The sequence below is a fragment of the Heliconius melpomene genome, chromosome 7 (assembly GCF_056956725.1).
Source record: "Heliconius melpomene rosina isolate 202511_hmr_F chromosome 7, ASM5695672v1, whole genome shotgun sequence".
In the NCBI taxonomy this organism is placed as follows: Eukaryota; Metazoa; Arthropoda; class Insecta; order Lepidoptera; family Nymphalidae; genus Heliconius; species Heliconius melpomene.
In genome coordinates, this window is record NC_140395.1 from 14,509,828 (window position 1) to 14,528,025 (window position 18,198).

General features: G+C 37.7%; 4 protein-coding genes across 4 annotated transcripts; 2 read left to right on the top strand and 2 right to left on the bottom strand.

Annotated features, from left to right (window-relative positions):
- Positions 1-13,307, top strand: TrpRS-m (Tryptophanyl-tRNA synthetase, mitochondrial; the record flags this gene model as incomplete). The annotated part of the gene is made up of 7 exons (XM_085188245.1): positions 1-41; positions 120-189; positions 255-455; positions 534-773; positions 1,471-1,615; positions 2,170-2,321; positions 9,221-13,307. Coding segments are annotated over 7 exons (1,197 nt in total), but the record flags the coding sequence as incomplete, so codon positions are not given.
- Positions 6,980-13,338, bottom strand: LOC146537980 (uncharacterized). Its single transcript, XM_085188196.1, has 3 exons — positions 12,962-13,338; positions 12,764-12,881; positions 6,980-10,559 (listed from the first exon to the last, which is right to left on the bottom strand). Exons 1-3 carry the CDS (start codon positions 13,172-13,174, stop codon positions 10,243-10,245), a joined length of 648 nt encoding a protein of 215 aa, XP_085044322.1. The 5' UTR covers positions 13,175-13,338; the 3' UTR covers positions 6,980-10,242.
- A 116-nt stretch (positions 13,339-13,454) lies between these two features.
- Positions 13,455-16,651, top strand: LOC146537981 (serine/threonine-protein kinase ICK). The gene is made up of 5 exons (XM_085188192.1): positions 13,455-14,822; positions 14,930-14,992; positions 15,073-15,195; positions 15,680-15,888; positions 15,968-16,651. The coding sequence occupies exons 1-5, from the start codon at positions 13,984-13,986 to the stop codon at positions 16,027-16,029; spliced, it is 1,296 nt and encodes a 431-aa protein (XP_085044318.1). The 5' UTR covers positions 13,455-13,983; the 3' UTR covers positions 16,030-16,651.
- A 25-nt stretch (positions 16,652-16,676) lies between these two features.
- On the bottom strand, positions 16,677-17,884 carry LOC146537982 (TAR DNA-binding protein 43-like). The gene has a single exon (XM_085188195.1). The coding sequence runs from the start codon at positions 17,675-17,677 to the stop codon at positions 16,769-16,771; it is 909 nt and encodes a 302-aa protein (XP_085044321.1). The 5' UTR covers positions 17,678-17,884; the 3' UTR covers positions 16,677-16,768.
- Between the last annotated feature and the right edge of the window lie 314 nt (positions 17,885-18,198).

Genomic DNA, 18,198 nt, shown 5'->3' on the forward strand with positions numbered 1-18,198 from the left:
TTTGTGTATGCGAACATAAGCAAAGCAAATAACAATTTTATGTAATATTCAAATATTTTTTGAATGAATTCTTATGTCAAAAGTATGAAATTAGTAAGGAAATATTTATTTCAAAACAGATCACGATTAAAGGATTGTTATCGCAGCATATCTTCTGGGATATACAAAGCTCAACAAAGAAACTTGCAGGTTAGTAATTTTTTTCTGGCACACAGTTTTTGTAAATATATATGCACCTACTATTGGGTTCGAAGGATGTGAATAATAATGCTACCAATACCAAGAAGGAACAAAGTGAAGTATGGCCAAGGAGAGTTGTGACGGGATTGCAGCCTACAGGAGCTCTTCACGTTGGTAACTACTTCGCTGCCGTGCGCCGCTGCGTGCGACTTCAGGACCAAGGGGATGACCTCATGATGTTTGTAGCCGACCTTCATGCTTACACAACTCCACAAGTATATTTTACAACAAAATTAATTATTTCTAAAATATGTGTGACAATTTTTAAGTGATATATTGATATCTCTGTTTAGGATCCTGCTCAAATACAAGACAACACTTTAGATTTAGTAGCTTATTTATTGGCAAGTGGACTGGACCCTGACAAGAGTGTACTATTTGTACAGTCAGCCATACCAAGACATGCAGAACTGTGTTGGCTGCTGGCTTGCCTCGCCACACATGCTCGTCTAGCTCATTTGCCACAATATAAGGAAAAGTCTGCTAAAATGAAGGAAGTTCCTATTGGATTACTGCTTTATCCAGTACTCCAGGTATTTTCAACACTTTCTTTTAGTGCTACATTCTCAATTACACTTTATTCTGCACTGAAGGTTAAGCATAGAGAACCCAGTTGTGAGACACCCCATTTTCCATGGTCTGGTCATGGGTCAAATAAGTCATTAAGATAATATCTGTAGCATGGTTATAGTGGCTTTTTATAGTGGCATACCATTAACATTCCATTTACAGTAAGATGCTCTTCCATTGTAGCATAAATATATTACCAGTTTTTAATAAATATGACCTTATTTTCATATCCAAAAAGTATTTTTTTTTATAATCACACTTTGCCTTGCATACCAGGGTAGCTTAAGGGTGGAACTGCAGCACTGAGCATTAAGTTATGTTGCAAAACTTAATGCTTCTGTTTGTTATCACTGAGCAGAGAAGTAAAAACAATTAAAATTTAATCATAACCTCTGTTAAATACTAATACTACTAATATAATATTAATGGTCAAATAAATTATTAACTGTATGGTTGATCCCAATGTTATTCTACAAGTAAAATAAATATTTAGTACCTGCTTTCAATAGATGGTGTTGGATCAAATTAAATTGTGATATTGTTCGATATATTTAAAAAATGGTCCTGCTCTGAGGTACTTCGTTTTATTCGTGTATTTTATACCCGCATTGTACACCCTAAAGTGGACTTCAAATCAAATGGCCCTTTTACCTCATCCAGGCTGCAGATGTGTTGGTGTATCGAGGTACACATGTGCCTGTTGGGATAGATCAGCTACAACATCTTCAGGTGGCCTCACAACTTGTGAAAACTTTCCACCACCGGTTTGGTCGACTCTTTCCAACTCCGAAACCAATATTACCAGGTTATATTTAAATTAAGTTTTATGTACATTATTATTTGTTTCTTGTTAATCTGCTACTATATAATAATTTATTTATTATATTTAAAATTGGCAAACTTTGTAGAGGGTGTCAGTAGGGTATCTATAATCTTTACAAAATATTAATTTAAGAATAGCATGTTGAGCCCTTTCTACTCTCAATAATAGTATCTTAATGGCTCCACCCAAAACAATGATACCATAATTTATTAAAGAATTACAAAGCGCAAAGTGAATACTTTTCAGTAATTGAAAATCACACATGTATCATATATTCGTAAAAATGGAAATCAATCTCTTTACTCGTCCATAAAATAAATTTATGTGCTCTTTCCAGGAAAGCTGGTCAACAACAACTCCTAAATATTTTAAACGATGTGTTTGTGTGTTTGTGTCTGCAGTACATAGGCACATCCTTTAGTTGTAGTGAGTGTTGTTGGTCATGGTATTGTTTTTCCCGTATAGTTAGTGATATCACCAGATACAAACTGTATATCGTTTAACTGAATCAATTTTTATGTTTTTACAAATAATAGAGGACGGCAGCGATCGCGTGCGGAGTTTGCGTGATCCAACAAAAAAGATGTCAAAGTCTGATACCGACCCAAAATCGCGGATTTTACTGAGCGACTCCGACGATGACATCACATTAAAGATTCGAAAAGCTGTTACGGACTTCACCCCACAGGTCTGTATTCTTCCATATAAAGTCATTTGATTTAACGAAATTCGTACCTACTCTCTATGTAACATTGCATATGTATTGATATATACATATGCAATATCGTTACATATTTGCGTTTTTCGATATTTCGTCAACTTGTTTATAACTTTAAAAAAAACAAGTACTATATCAAAAACAATATTTTCTTGTGAAACATGTATAACATAATCAATGACTTAAACGCGGGCTCAGGTCTGTCTGTATTTAGAAGCTTATTTATTTATTTACATTTTGTATTTTTTGTTTTATCTTCTCGCCAATATTTTTTGGTTGAGACGTTGAGAGTTCAGACGCGTGCCTGCCGAGCACGCAGCCACACAGCAGTTTTATTTCCATCATCTGAACATTGCAAATAGGTCCAAATTACATAATTTGTATTCATCATTAAAAGAGAGAATTTTAGCTTCCGTAAAAACTTATAATCGTAATCATAATACAAATAAGTTGAATACTTCACATCTTAACCTAAGTGGAGAACCCAAGCCTGTCTATATTAGCGAGTGTTTAACCCAAAAAGCAAAAAGAACTTTTCATTTAGCACGTGAGTTTAGCATCAAAAACGGCTACAAGTTTTGCTGGACAGCTCATGGAAAAGTTTTTCTCCGTAGGACTGAAGGCGGTCAGTCTTACAGAATCGACACTGAAAACGATCTGGCTCGCCTCCTCTCCTCGTCTAGGCTGTGACTAGCTTTAGCTGCCGTGTTTATTATGTTTTGCCATAATTTTGTATTTTCACAATATTTTTATTATTTTTTAAGGCTTGGTCAGTTTATATTTGTAATTTCTTTTGGTTTATACATGACTGTTTTGTGTTTTACTTATTGTAATTATTCATTTTACAATAGTGTGTTTTTATCACTCTCTCTCATTACTCTTCAATTTACCATACTGCTACACATACAATCACACATACCTCATCTATACTCTCTCTATCAGAATACACTGCATCCAAATACAAGTTATCAAAAAAGGTTAAACTCGTATTTACTAAAGAAATGCCCCAATGAACCATCTGGTTATAATGTTGCCCTTAAATGATATATCTAATGACATAGATACTGCTCAAGTGTCTGATGCCATGGTGTGTTCTCCAGAAGACCTGGGTAATCATATTAACATATCTCAGACTTCTCTAACTGTAATGCATACCAACATACGTAGTGTATCTTGTAACTTCGATGCATTTGCTGTTCTCCTCGAGAGAATTTGTATCAGGTTTGATGTACTGATTCTTACTGAATGTTGGCTTTCTAATACAACGAATCCACCTTGTATTGAAGGATACACTTCCTATTGTTCGGATTATCAGAACCAAAACGATGGTGTTATAATCTACATCAAATCACTAATAAAGCATTCAATTACTAAGTTCGCACTATCCGATGCTAGTTCTCTTATTCTGCAATATAATAATGAATATGCTATAGTGGCAGTCTACCGATCACCAGCTAGCAGTAATATTAGTAAATTTTGTGATAGCCTTGATTTATGTCTTTCATCCCTTAAGCACGTCAAATCTGTAGCTGTAATTGGTGATATGAATATTAATATCGCTCCAAACAGTTCCGACTTAAATAGTGGTACATATTTGGACATGATGGCTTTCCACGGTTTTTTAAGCGCTCACAATTTTCCGACTCGTAACGAAAATTGCATTGATCATGTAATGCTACGAACTAACAGACACGCAGCTACGTATATTCTTGATTCATATGTGACTGATCATGCGCCGTTGGTTTTGTGTTTATTATGTAACATAAAATATGATAGGTCTAAAATTACTATCTCTAGAATAGACTATCCGTCATTATTTCAATCTCTTTCTGAGATTGATTATACATGTGTGCTTAACTCTACTGATGCCAATACAGCCGCTTCACTCCTGACTAATATAATTTCTGAAGCTATAACTGCTCACTCAAGATTAATTAAAGTCCCACATCGAAAACGTCCAATCAAGCCATGGTTGACTCCGGGACTAGTACGATGTATTAGACACCGTGACAGACTGCATCAAAAGAGTAAACGTGACCCGACCAATGCGATACTAAGAATTACTTACACCAGATATCGTAACTTTTGTACTAACTTGATAAAGAAAGTAAAGATTGCTTATGAGAAAAATGAATTTTTGAGATATAAAAATAATCCGAAAGGTACATGGAACACAATTAATAAAATTACTTATTTTAAGCCGACCGCACCTTCTCCTGCGGTCTTACTAGATCTACATAGTGATCCTCATGTCTCTGTCAACATTGTTAATAATCATTTTGCTGAAATTGGTGCGACATATGCCAACGCCATACTCACTAAATGTTCTCATAAACTAAGTCCAGAAAATGCTATCAAAAATCCCCATTCTTATATTTCAAATGACTCCATGGTACTTTATGACACCGATCATGAAGAGATCAAGGCTATCATCTCTAATCTAAAAGAAGATTCTGCTCCTGGCATTGATGGCATTCACACAATGGTAACTAAAAGGGTTAGCGTTAGTATAATCCCTGCTCTTACTCATATATTTAATACATGCTTTTCAAGCGGTGTTTTTCCTGATATTTTTAAAAGAGCTCTGATTCATCCCATCTATAAATCAGGTGATAGAAATAGTGTCAATAACTATAGACCGATATCGATTCTTCCAGTCCTTTCAAAGATCTTAGAAAAAATATTAAATAAAAGATTAACACATTATCTACAACGCCATAATATCCTTGCTACCAATCAATTTGGTTTCATTAAAAACAAATCCACAGAAGATGCTACTTTGTTGCTTACGGAAACCATAGCTAAGCACCTGGACAATAAATCAAAAGTTATCGGACTTTTCCTTGATTTATCTAAGGCATTCGACACTGTTTCTATACCCATCTTGCTTAACAAAATGGAAACTTTTGGTATACGTGGTATAGTTCTAGATATCTTTCGTTCGTATTTAACTAACCGCTCTCAGTATGTTAAAATTGATCAATTTGTAAGTGACAAAGCAGGTATTTCATTTGGAGTCCCACAGGGAAGCGTTCTGGGTCCCACTCTATTCCTGTTGTACGTAAATAGCCTATGCAATATGTCACTGCCCAACTGTAAAATCATTGCTTATGCAGACGACACTGTGTTAATAATACATGGGAGAGATTGGATTGAGGCCAAAAATTACGCCGAGGATGCTATCAGATTGGTGACACAATGGTATGATGACAACCTTTTGACTATCAACATTGATAAAACTAAATTTATGGCTTTCTCTCACCGACTCAGCTCCCAACCGACATCTGACTTTGTTATTAAAGCGCATACTTGCTCTCATCAAAACGACTGCAGTTGTCTTAATCTTTCTCGCGCCTTCAATATTAAATATTTGGGAGTTACTATAGATTGCTGTTTAAGCTGGTCACTTCATATTCACAATTTATCCAACCGCATACGTAAAATAATTCCGGTATTAAAAAAACTAAGAAACTCATGTGATTCTGACATCCTACTCACAGTATATTATGCTCTCGTACAAAGTCTTCTAAGCTATTGCATCGTTGTTTGGGGGGGCGCCAGCAAAAACACAATACTTTCCTTAGAACGCGCACAAAGAGCCATACTGAAAGTTATGCTATGGAAACCTAGGCGTTACAGTACGGATCTACTCTACCGTGACACCTCTGTTCTATCAGTCAGGAAGCTCTTCATAATGTTGGTAATACTCCGCAAGCATAGAAGTATTGTTTTCAGGCCTAATTCCAACCGTAATAAGTCCAGGGTCTGTGAAACTTTGTATTCCAGAACGAGGTCTGCTCGCACGCACTTTTACAATATCAGCGGCCACATTTATAATAAAATTAACAAACATAAATATATATATCCACTACCTTTTATTAAATGTAAAAAAATTATTAGAACTTGGATTAACAAACTGTCCTACATTGAAACTGAGAATTTTCTTCTCAACTAAATAAATACACACTTACATATCTAAAAGCTCATACCCGCGCATGCACGCATACACAGACACACACATACACCTACTCACACATACAGATACTCACACATACACATACTCACACATACTCGATGTTACGCTCGACGTGATAATTACGCTTTGTTCATTGATTCATAATTTTATAAGTCTAGTTAGTTTTTTTCTCCTTTTTTTGTTTTGACGATTTTGAAAGATTATATAGTGTTTCTTGTTTTCCACTTTATGTTTATGCACTTTATATTTATAATATTTAACTGATAATTAATGCTTCAGATGTCTAAAACGTCATAAAAATTGTAAAGGGGCAAAGACGCTGGTGGCTGTGACACAGTTTATACTAGTACGGCTACCAACGCACTCCTCTTCACTTAAGAGGCAATTTGTAACATTTAAGTTGATTTGAATAAATATATTTGATTTATATATTTGATTTGATTTGATCTACATTTGTAAATCACTTAATTGTGGTAGTTATCTACACTTACCACAGCAATTACAATGTATGTACATATGAACTTATGCGACGTAACAAACGCAACGCAGGTTTTGGCTTCCGAAGAATGCAGCTTTCATACAAAACAAAAAGGAAGTAAATCGGATCGGTAGATCCAGAGATCTTAGCGTTTAAAGAAATAAACTCTTCCGCTTTATTATATTAGTATATATTATTTATTGTACGTATTTAATACAGAAATTCAGAAGTGTTTTGATGAACTACTTATATATTAGATATAATAATATTAAAGTACTGTGGCCCGCCCGCGGCTTCGCCTGCGTGTACTACGTTATTATTAATTTCTGTCTCCATGAGTACCTACGTCCTATAAGTGACGACCATGCAAAATTTGAGACTCCTAGCATTTGTAGTAACGAAGTTTCAACCCCAAAAACAACCCCTTAGAAGTCAAATATTGCAAATTTCCGTCTTAGCGAGCACCTACGTCCTATAAATAACTCGTATGCAAGATTTGAGATTCCTAGCACATGTAGTTTCTGAGATTTCTTGATGAGTGAGTGACCTTTCGATTTTATATATATATATATATACTAGTGGACCCGGATGCGGCTACGTCCGCGAAAATATAAGCCTAAATAATTAAAATAAGTTAAAAAATAATAATAAGTGGAGATTTATTATTAGAAAAAATATCTGAGTAACCGAAATGAACAAACAAAAGAAGTAAAAGTAACTAAAAGAACATTTTTTTAATTAGAAAAAGTAACTAAAGTTTGCCGTGCGCGCGTACTTAACATTTTTCTATATTAATTAATAATAAATTTTTGCGAACAATATTAAATGATTAAAACATACTTTTATACACAAACTATACACAAACTTTATAAATGATTAAATTTACGATATTTTAAGTGTATAACATCGGTAAAGATAACCGAACTGAGATAAATTAATTATAAGCAGCAAATAATTACATAAAAAATAATAGTAATTCGAAAATATATAAAAATTTACAAAACCATCAAAGTTCTGCCCGTTCGCGTCGGTCATACTATACCACTCGTAGGCTAGGTCATTTGGACTTCAAAATTATAAAATCTTTATATAATTATTTTTCACTTTTTAGTTCGATGTTAGAAGTCGGTTTTTCTTTTTGTTAAAAATTAATTTATTTTACGATTTTTAGTGATGGGTAGATCTTAAAATGATGCTTCTTGAACGAGTGGTGATGGTGGTGGTAGTGGTTGTCAACGAGTGGTTGTGATTGTTCTATGTAAAACTTCATTTAATTAGCTATTATTTTTGTGCAAAGTTACATTTTGGTATATTGACAAGAACATACATAAAAAGTATTCGGGCGAATTGGGAATCACCCTTCTTTGAAGTTGGTTGAAAATGAGAACATCCTCTTTTTTGAGGTTGGTTGAAAAGAAATGCAACCATCAGGAATCTCACTTCTGACATCAATTTAAAAAGATTTTGCTTGTAACTATTACAGTATAATCAATTTTTTACCAAAAAAAACAAACTTTCTCAATTTTCTCCGGATTCCATAATTGAAACCTAACCAAACTTTCACCAAATTATCCTTGAAGTGTATCCTTTCAAATAAAAAAAGAATCATCAAAATCGGTTGGCGCGACACTGAGTTATTCGGCTATTAGTCGCGCACATGCCTAATGCAAATTTAAGACTTATGTGATTTTCTCATGGATACCATTGTCAGACATGGACCAAAAAAAAAATGGGACCATTCGGGAAGCTATACCTTTCAAATAAAAAAAAAATATCAAAATCGGTTCACCCAGTTAAAAGTTATGAGGTAACAAACATAAAAAAAAATAAAAAAAAAAAACAGTCGAATTGATAACCTCCTTTTCTTACAGAAGTCGGTTAAAAATACAAAAAACAATGTACAAAAGGCGGGCTTAACGCTAAAAGCATTCTCTCCCAGCCAACCTTGTCATGTGGGATAATAGGTATGCAGATGTGCAGAAGTAAAATATACATACATATACATCCAATAAATATATATACATATAATAAATAGTTATACATATAATATATAATTATAATAAGATATTACGGATATTATAAATAAAAGAAATAAAAAAAAAAAATATTGGGCGTAAGCAAACTCACTTTGGGTGACGTTTTCTTAAAACAATAAACTTTGCAAGCCGTTGCTTAGCAACGCGTAGCGGCGATTGTTATTGACATGGCGGAATAAATTGCATGTCAAATTTAAATGTATTTTAATATATTAGTATATATCGATAATATTACAAATATAAGAAAAAAAGTATCCTATGTTTTTCACAATTTTTTTACTCTATTTGACAAACATTCCATAACGCCGTAAATGCACAGTTCTGTATTTGGATAGCCCAAAAGAAAGTATTAAAAAAAAATAAAATAATATTTTTATAGGTGACCTTTGATCCGGAGATGCGGCCCGGTGTTTCCAATCTCATCACGCTGCACTGTCTGGCGGCGGACATGTTGCCCGAGGAGGCGGTGCAGGAGGCGGAAGGCCTCAGCACGGCGCAATACAAGCGCGTGGTGGCGGCGGCGTTGTGTACCGCTCTGGGCCCGCTGCGGGAGCGCGCGCGCCGCCTGCGCCAGCGTCCTGCCCTGCTGCGCGACGTGCTGCGCCACGGCGCCGCCGTCGCAAGAACGCGCGCCGACCGCGTGCACGACGAGGTGTGCGCGCGCCTGCGCCTCGCGCACGCCGCTCCGGTCCACGTTCAACATCGACATACTATTACAAGAATGTAAAAATATTATTTACATCTCTGTATATATTGTATACTAGCCGACCTGGGCGGCTTCAGCCACTTGTACTATATTAATAAATGTATTTATGAAATTATTTTCAATGAACAAACATTGAAAACAATTTCATATTTTCAGGTGAATTCTAAAAACTACATTAGTAGGATATATGGTATCGCGAAGTTTTTGGAATGGATATGATATGTTCTTTAACATTTTTTTGTTCCATCTTCAAGTCTTTGCAGCGCATGTCTATTTTTTACATATTTTTTAACCAACTTCTGTAAGAAAAGGAGGTTGTCAATTCGTCTGTATTTTTTTTTTAAATTGTAGTAGGAATCTCTAATTGTTTCTAGAAATAAATATCTCCTCCAGTGATATTATAGCATTCTCATGGTGAAAGAATTTTTAAAATCAGTTCAGTAGTTTTTACGTTTATCCACTACAAACATACACACAAATCTTTCCTCTTTATATAATAGTATAGATATACAATACATACAAACTGGCACATTTTGACTGTAGGCAAATGCCGGTTCGACTCATACCCATTTTCTCAGGCACGTGTTTTACGTTACACAACTTATATTAGGCGAATATATATTTGTATATAGTAATGATGGATTTGTAAATAAAACAACATTAGTTATGATAAGTAATTATTCGCCGGTGGCGGTCTACAGCCGGTGGTGGTGGTGCTGCATTGCGAGCGCGTGGTCGGGCGGGGGCGGGGGCGGGGGTGGCGCGGTGCGCTCGCGCAGCAGCGCCACGAGATCGCGCAGCAGCTCCACAGCCTGCGAGACGGCCTCGGCCTGCTTCTCGGCGGCGAGGGCGCTGCGCATGGCGGCCTCGGCCAGCAGCTCCTCGGTGGCTAGGCGCGCGCCCTCACCACCGCCGCCCCCGCCCCCGCCGGCCCCTGAGCCCTCCGAGTACATGTCCTCCTCCAGCGCCGGCTTGCGCTCCTCGTCAGAGTGGCTGCACCCACCTGCACCCACTGCAAAAATTGTATGAGAAAATGGTAGCACTGCCTATTCAAAACAATTCAGATCTCTATATACAGGGTGAAATTGTCAGCGCCACTTTAAATGAAACCACAGTTTTAACTACTCTATAAAAGCCTAATATAATTCGGAAAAAAAATAATTCTCAAAAATGAAAAAGTTTTTTTTTCAAACAAAATAAATAATAAAATTATCGTTTTAAAATAAAACGCCATTTGTAAAGTATATTAATAGGCACGCACTCACTTACCTGTCAAAGCGGCAACGTCGCATACGTATGTGTGCGTGACACGAAATACAGGTATGGATAAAAATCGTGAAATGAAAAAAAAATCCTATGTCCCAGCCGTTGAGGTACCTTGATTATTTTTTTTAATTCTGGGTTTGAAATATTTTACCCTATATGCAGTTTCAGTAAAAGAAGCGCTGCCTCTTCCACCCTGTATAATAAAACAGTAAAAATATTTTATCTGTACATTTAATATTTTTGACTGAGATGGATAGAGGGGCACTTAAAAAGAATAATAGAAAACATTTTTTTTTAATTTCTTGTCTATCTGTCTGTATGTATGGTCACTCTAATCTCTGAAAGTACTGAACCGATTTACGTAAAACTTTCACCAATTTCTTTGTTTCAACCCAGCTTAACATCTAAAGTTTGTTTCATCAAAATTGGTTCATTAAAAAAAAGTTAGTCATTTAAATGAATTCAAGGCATGAGTTTGCCTGCAAATATAAAGCAATCCATATCTATATTTATACTTATAATAAATCTGTATTTTTAACCGACTTTTAAGACAAGGAGGAGGTTCTCAATTAAACATTTTCGATTCGATATTCGTTTATTTATTTTAGATTCGATTTCGATATTGAATTACTCGAGTCGATTTTTGTAATATGCAGTCATTACAGTTATTTTACAAAGAATATTATAAATTCTTACTTAAAATTAAATTATTTATTGACATCAACACATTTGACCATCAATTCTGTTTACTAAATGAATAATCATGTAGTTCAAGCGGGCGAAGCCGCGGGGGGGTCGCTATTTCTTTAATATGAACTGTATTGAAATAAAAGTTATTTTTAAAATAGGCAAGGATTCCAACTGGACTATCTTAACAACAGAGGTTCTGGAAGAATAAGGATAGTATTAAGGATTCCACAATATGTAAACTGTTATTTATCATTATCGGCAAACATCAAGCAACAATGATGACTGTTATGATATGCAAAAATATGTTTTATTAAAAGACTGGTCAAATGCAAGTTCGACTCGCAAAATTACCAAGTACAAATAACAGTACCAAGTTCAACATACAATGTATGCAATTATGTTGATGTATGAATTTATCTACTATTATAAGTTTATAATGATTTCTTTCTATGAAACATCTACGAAATTTCACTTTTTGCATATGTAATTTGTACTGCAAGTTCTAACTTCTTGCCAAATAGGTTTTTTAATACGACATGCAACAAGAACAATATATAAACATATATCTTTTTATTTTGTTCACTTAGAAGCTTGATTTTTTTGTGCTACAAAGGACCATAGACTTGAATATTTTATATTAATCTCAGAATGTTACATCTATGAAATCTTGAGGTAAATGATAAAAATTTTACATTTTGAGGTATGGGACCCTAAAAATACTATAACTTATTTGTTCACTACAGAAATCAACATATTTAGAATGTCAACTTATGATCATTATATTTAATAAATATAAAATTACTGTTATTTATTTTTAATCCCAATCCATTATGTTGGAACTACAATACTTATTTGATTAACACAGTCTTATAGGCCACTCTGCATATAAGTATATACACTACTTACTACTAATTACAATTGTAAATGGAAAAATACTATAATCATCACAGTCCACAGAGATATTTATGAACAATAGATTGCAAAGAATATTTATTCACAAAGGGAAGAAACTTTACAAAATGGTTTATGTAACCATGTTGTAAAATAAAGTTCATTCCATTGACTATTAATATTGTTACTAGATTTAGTATTAAAATATATATGTATAAATTTGCCCATTATTGTGTTGCAGCAACATTGATATTTTCATTTTTATCTAACAGTATACTCACTTTAAAAGCAATAAACTAAGAATTTTTTAATTTTATCTTTTCAGCTATATTAACTCAATAGTTTCCAATAAGTTTAATTGTTACTTACATTCAGTTGTCTTGTTGTTAAATAAGTTCTGAATGCGCTCTTCAAAACTAGATAGATCGCCCAAAGCTCCTCCGGCTGCAGACTTTTTTCGTGCTTTATATTTCAGATCTGCCCACAACTGGAAACATGAAAGTAATTCATTTATGTAATAGTTGTTACGTTAATTTTAACATATTTTTTGTCTTTCAGTATATTTACCCGGCACCATTTATCGGGCGACTTGCGTGCTCCTCCGGAATCGTCTGCCGCCGCGTTGAGCCGTTCAGCTAAGAGTCTCCACAATTTGCACGCGCTGAATCTCGAATATATTGATTGTTTTCCAGCAGCGAAGTCGCGGTGCTCTTCCATAAAAGACAACAAAGTATTTAGTTGTTCCGAGCTCACTCTACATCTAGTCAAAACGCCGCTCATCTCTACAATTCATGCCTCGTCAATCTCCGCTATTGAACTATCACAAATATCAATTATTAGGCAACGATTATTTCATTGTAAAATAGTAAAATAGGTTGTCTAAAAAAAAATAATTAAAAAGTATTGACATAAATGCAGTTTTATTTTGATTTTAATGGTAAATACTAAATGTCAAAATATCAAGTCGTGTCATCTTGAATGTTGACAGCTGACAGATGCCTGACAGTCACAACCGACTCCCGAATAGTGTTGTACCGTTGTTTACGTGCCAGGATAGTATCGTACCGTATTATACGTACTGTATCCCGCACACAGCAGTGTAGGTAGCTGGAACCTAGTGTTAAGACATTTCGTTCCCCACTTTCTGCCGAATTCTGGAGGCATTGCGCGTGTTTTTATAAAGTAAATTATATATATACGACTACCTAAATCGTAACCGTAGAAAATATTCATAGATAGATACAGATATTTTCCTACGTGTAGTAGTTTTACATACTTTATAATGTTGGCTCTAATTTACTGTTTCTCCTGAATTGTTAGTATTTGAATTATCGATAAAATATTTATTATTTGCTTATTAGTTTCCATAGTAACTTTGTGATGTCTTAGACTTTTCAATGTATGACAACTTTAATTTAATTTTTGAGTATCACAACTCTCTGAAATAGATATATGTCCATGATATACAAAGAAAGTACGTAATTTTAACCGTAGAAGTTACATACAGCATATCTTAAGTATAGTGAAAGTATGTTGCATATAAAGTAACTTACAATTATTTCAAATTTTTGTCCCAGTAAACTGGAGAAATGAATCGTTATGTGGTTTTACAACAACTAGGCGATGGCACGTACGGATCAGTCGCATTGGCGCAGCGACGAGACACCGGGGAGAAGGTCGCTATAAAACGAATGAAAAGAAAATATTATTCCTGGGATGAAGCTATGAACCTTCGCGAGGTCAAATCTCTTAAAAAGCTAAACCACGCTAATATTGTTAAATTACGTGAAGTCATTCGTGAAAATGATACATTATATTTTGTTTTTGAATATATGCGGGGCAATCTTTACCAGTTAATACGTGACGCCGAGCGACCGTTTCCAGAGCCGGTCCTCCGCAATATTTTATACCAAGTACTCCAAGGTCTCGCGCACATGCACCGTCACGGGTTCTTCCACCGCGATCTCAAGCCGGAGAACTTGCTTTGCGCAGGTCCTGAGCTAGTAAAGATAGCGGACCTGGGCCTGGCTCGCGAGGTACGATCGCGGCCACCTTACACTGACTACGTGTCCACGAGGTGGTACCGCGCACCGGAGGTCCTGCTTCACGATACTCACTACGGGGCCCCTATCGACCTGTGGGCGCTCGGCTGCATCATGGCGGAGCTGTACACCGGCCGGCCGCTGTTCCCCGGCAACTCGGAGATCGACCAGCTGTACAAGATCAGCGCGGTGCTGGGCACGCCGTCGCGCGACCATTGGCCGGACGGGCACGCGCTGGCGGATGCGCTGCGCTTCCGTTTCCCGGCGTGCGCAGGCGTACCGCTGGCGCGCGCGCTGCCGGCCGCATCGCCCTCCGCGCTGGCGCTGCTGGCCGCACTGCTACGCTACCCTCCGCGCGACCGGCCCTCCGCTCCACAGGCGCTCAGGTGCCGCTACACGCTAGTCCAAAAGATCGCTCATAAGCGTATTATATTTTTATTACCTTTTTATGAAACATAAATTTAAAAATTATATAGGTAAATTAATCTTTCAGGTTTCCATATTTTGCCGTCGGAATGGCACTCGTTGTCCCTCCTACGGTACCGAGGCCGAGACGGTGAGTGTATTGAATCAGCATGATTGCACAGAGATATTTTACTTGATTATAATTAACAGTACCTATTGTCTGCGGTAAAGGAGCGGCGTTCGCGTAGAGCTTGAAAACGCAGCACCTCCAACATTAGCTGCTGCAGTGCCGGCCCCGGCCTTGCCAATTGCCGCCGCCACTCCGATGCGTGATCGTTTCGCAGACATATTAGGGTATTTTTTTTCTATAAATATCTTACAAATAGTACAAATTGAGGCCGTCGTGGCCGGCGGGCACAAGCGTGCGATTGAAACCGTGACGGTTGTGATGGCACTCGGGAATTAAATATTCCATATTTTCATTTTCCCTGCTCTGGTAACGACTAACGAGGCAAAACAGGGCGTTGAGCTCCGCCACTCAACACCTCTGGAGGTTTTTTAGCATTATAAGTTCGCAGGTTCCCTCTGAATAGCCTGCTATGTGCGGGATGCAGCGTGAAGCTAAAAAAATATAAATTGAATACATTTTTGATAAATATTTTTAATAATTAATTTGGTAAATATTTAAAACATTTTTAGTGTTGTTCTACATCTACACTAAGGATAGCATACTATTTAAGAAAACGTAAGAAACATTAACGTAGCGGGATTCCATCCCAGGCCTGGACTGGGATGGAAGGACTTTTTAATATATTTAGTGAAACATGTCCGCACGCAGGGGCGAGGTGGTGCACTCGGCGCGGAGATCGAGGGCGGGCGGCGGCGCGCGCGTGCGCAGCGTGCTGGCGCCCCTGCAGGCAGGCGCCCCCGACGGCGCGCCGAGCGCCCCCGCCGCCGCCGCTGCCTACCTGGGCGCCGCGCGCTACGTGGCAGGCGCCAGGATCGACACCACACTCTTCCACCCGCTGACGTTGCACTCTCACCAAGGTTAATAACTTCAATGGGTAGATAATTAAGTGAATTTCTGCCCATTTATCTGTCAATCTCAGTTTGGGAATTGTTTCAGAGGCGACAGCTGTGGGAAGTGGGGTCGCGAGAGTGGATTGGGCGGCCAAATATCTACGCTAGTTAAATAAAATAATATATTTTTTTATAGTAGGCATTATGTAACCCTACACACAATGGCAGGAGTATTCCAATGAAACACCACAATAGTTAATTACAATAATTTGAGAACTAAATAAAAAATATTAAATTAAGAGAAAATTATTAAATATGTACGATTTTTTTTTTGTCTGAACTGTAACTAAATGTATATTCAAGCCATTAAACTATCTTTAATACAATAAGTATCTGCAGTAATTCTTTTTAACTTAATCTTTTCCTACATTACATAAACAAAAACAATATTTTCAGGTAGCCTATGTGAAAACATGCCAGGCTATGAGGATAGTGAGTGTTAATTGTTACATCATAGTGCATTTAGCTTTATTATTTCTATTAATAACAATGTAATAAAACAAGATATGATCGATATTGCAAAATTTTCATCAAAATAATACTTTGTTAAATCTTAAAAATCATTGTAGTTGATATTTGTTGTATAATAAAATACTCATGCCAAGCACAATAATATTTTTTTCCAATAAAAATATTAACTATAATATAAGCCAAAGAATGCCTAAAGTGAAGTGAATTTGTAAATATGTATGTACTTTTAAATATTTAAAGGCATTGGTAAAATATAAGGCAATAAAAATAATAAAAGGCTGGTAAACAACTTTATCATTCTATATTATATTATTATGTACACATTTATCTTTATATAAAATCTGTGAGTTATCAACAAGGAGGGCAATGAAGATATTTACTCGTACTTGAGGTAGGGTTTGGCTTCAGCTGGTGCTGTTGAGTGCGAGTGTGCAGAGTGTGCGGAGTGTTGCCACGCGTCTGGCGGCCAGCTGTACACTCGCGGAGCACCACTCTCCAGTAGCCCCCATCCTAGCAGCTGAGACCGCGCTCCACGCTCACGCTTGGGAGAAGCAGTCGAGATGTTCACCGACACTCCTTTAATTATATGATCTTGACCACAGAGGGATTGCGCTACATCAGGGTCCAAAAACGTAACAAAGCTGAATGCACGAAATGGTTTTGGTACAAAAACATCTGTCACCTGACCAAATGCACCAAAGTATTCACGAAGATCTTCGGCCGTGAGGCTCTCGGTGCATCGACCCACAAACACCTTGCGGTGTGCTGCAGAGCCGCCGTCCTTACTGTTGGGAATACGCACGTCGCACCAGCGCCCATCTATCATGTGCCTGCGTCCGAGTGCGCGTAGTTGTGCGTCGTAGTCTGCAAATTTAATAAAACCAAATCCTTTTGACAGGCCGGTCTTAGCGTCACGTTTCACTTGTACCATAAGTAGCTCTCCAAATGTGGCAAAATAATCGCGAACTGCGTCCTCCCCCGTCTTCCAAGGCAGGCCGAGGACGATCAGGTCTGAGCAGCGCGGGCGTGGCGTGGGCGCGGGCACGTCAGCTCGCGGGAAGGCGCAGAAGTAGCGGTGCGCCGCCCAGCCCTCGGCCGGCGGCAGTACGCGCTCGTCGGCCAGGCGCAGGCCCCGCAGGCGCCCGCCCGCGCGGTACTTAAGGCCGCTGGCGCCCGCAAACTGCGCCGACACGGTGCTGAGCAGTAGCGAGCCGTCCTCCTCCGTGGGCAGCTCTATGGGCTCCTCTTGCTCACCCTCGCTCACCACCACGTACTCTATCGACATCGCGCTCACCAGACGACACCGACTGCCGTACACTTCATCTTCGTTTACATTATCGGCTTTCCAAGGACAAAAGGCGTCCTATAATTATATTTCTGAGGTTTTAATCTAAAATTAAATAATTTTATAATTCTTCTAATATAAGTAGTTTTTGCATGACGTTTGACGTATGACGTGAACATGAAGTTTTATGTACGCACAGACTATACATATAGTATAGACTGCAACAGATGAGACATCACGCGCCACAGACTATGTTGGTATAGTAAAGCTGAACAAGCGTTTGACATTTAATTTTAGTTTTTTTTTTTTTCGGTTTTGAGGTTAATGCTGTTAGTCCTATTGGCCTTTACAGCGACACAACATCACAAGAGGGTACCCTCTTCCCTCCCCACCCTGTGTCGCCAACAGAGTACTCTGTCCCTGAAAATATGCAGGCACTGTGGGGCTGCCTGTGGGAGTGCCAACGACGCAAGGGCGCCCCCTGCGGGGCTCGAACCTCGGCTTGCGGCCGTCGAGCGGAC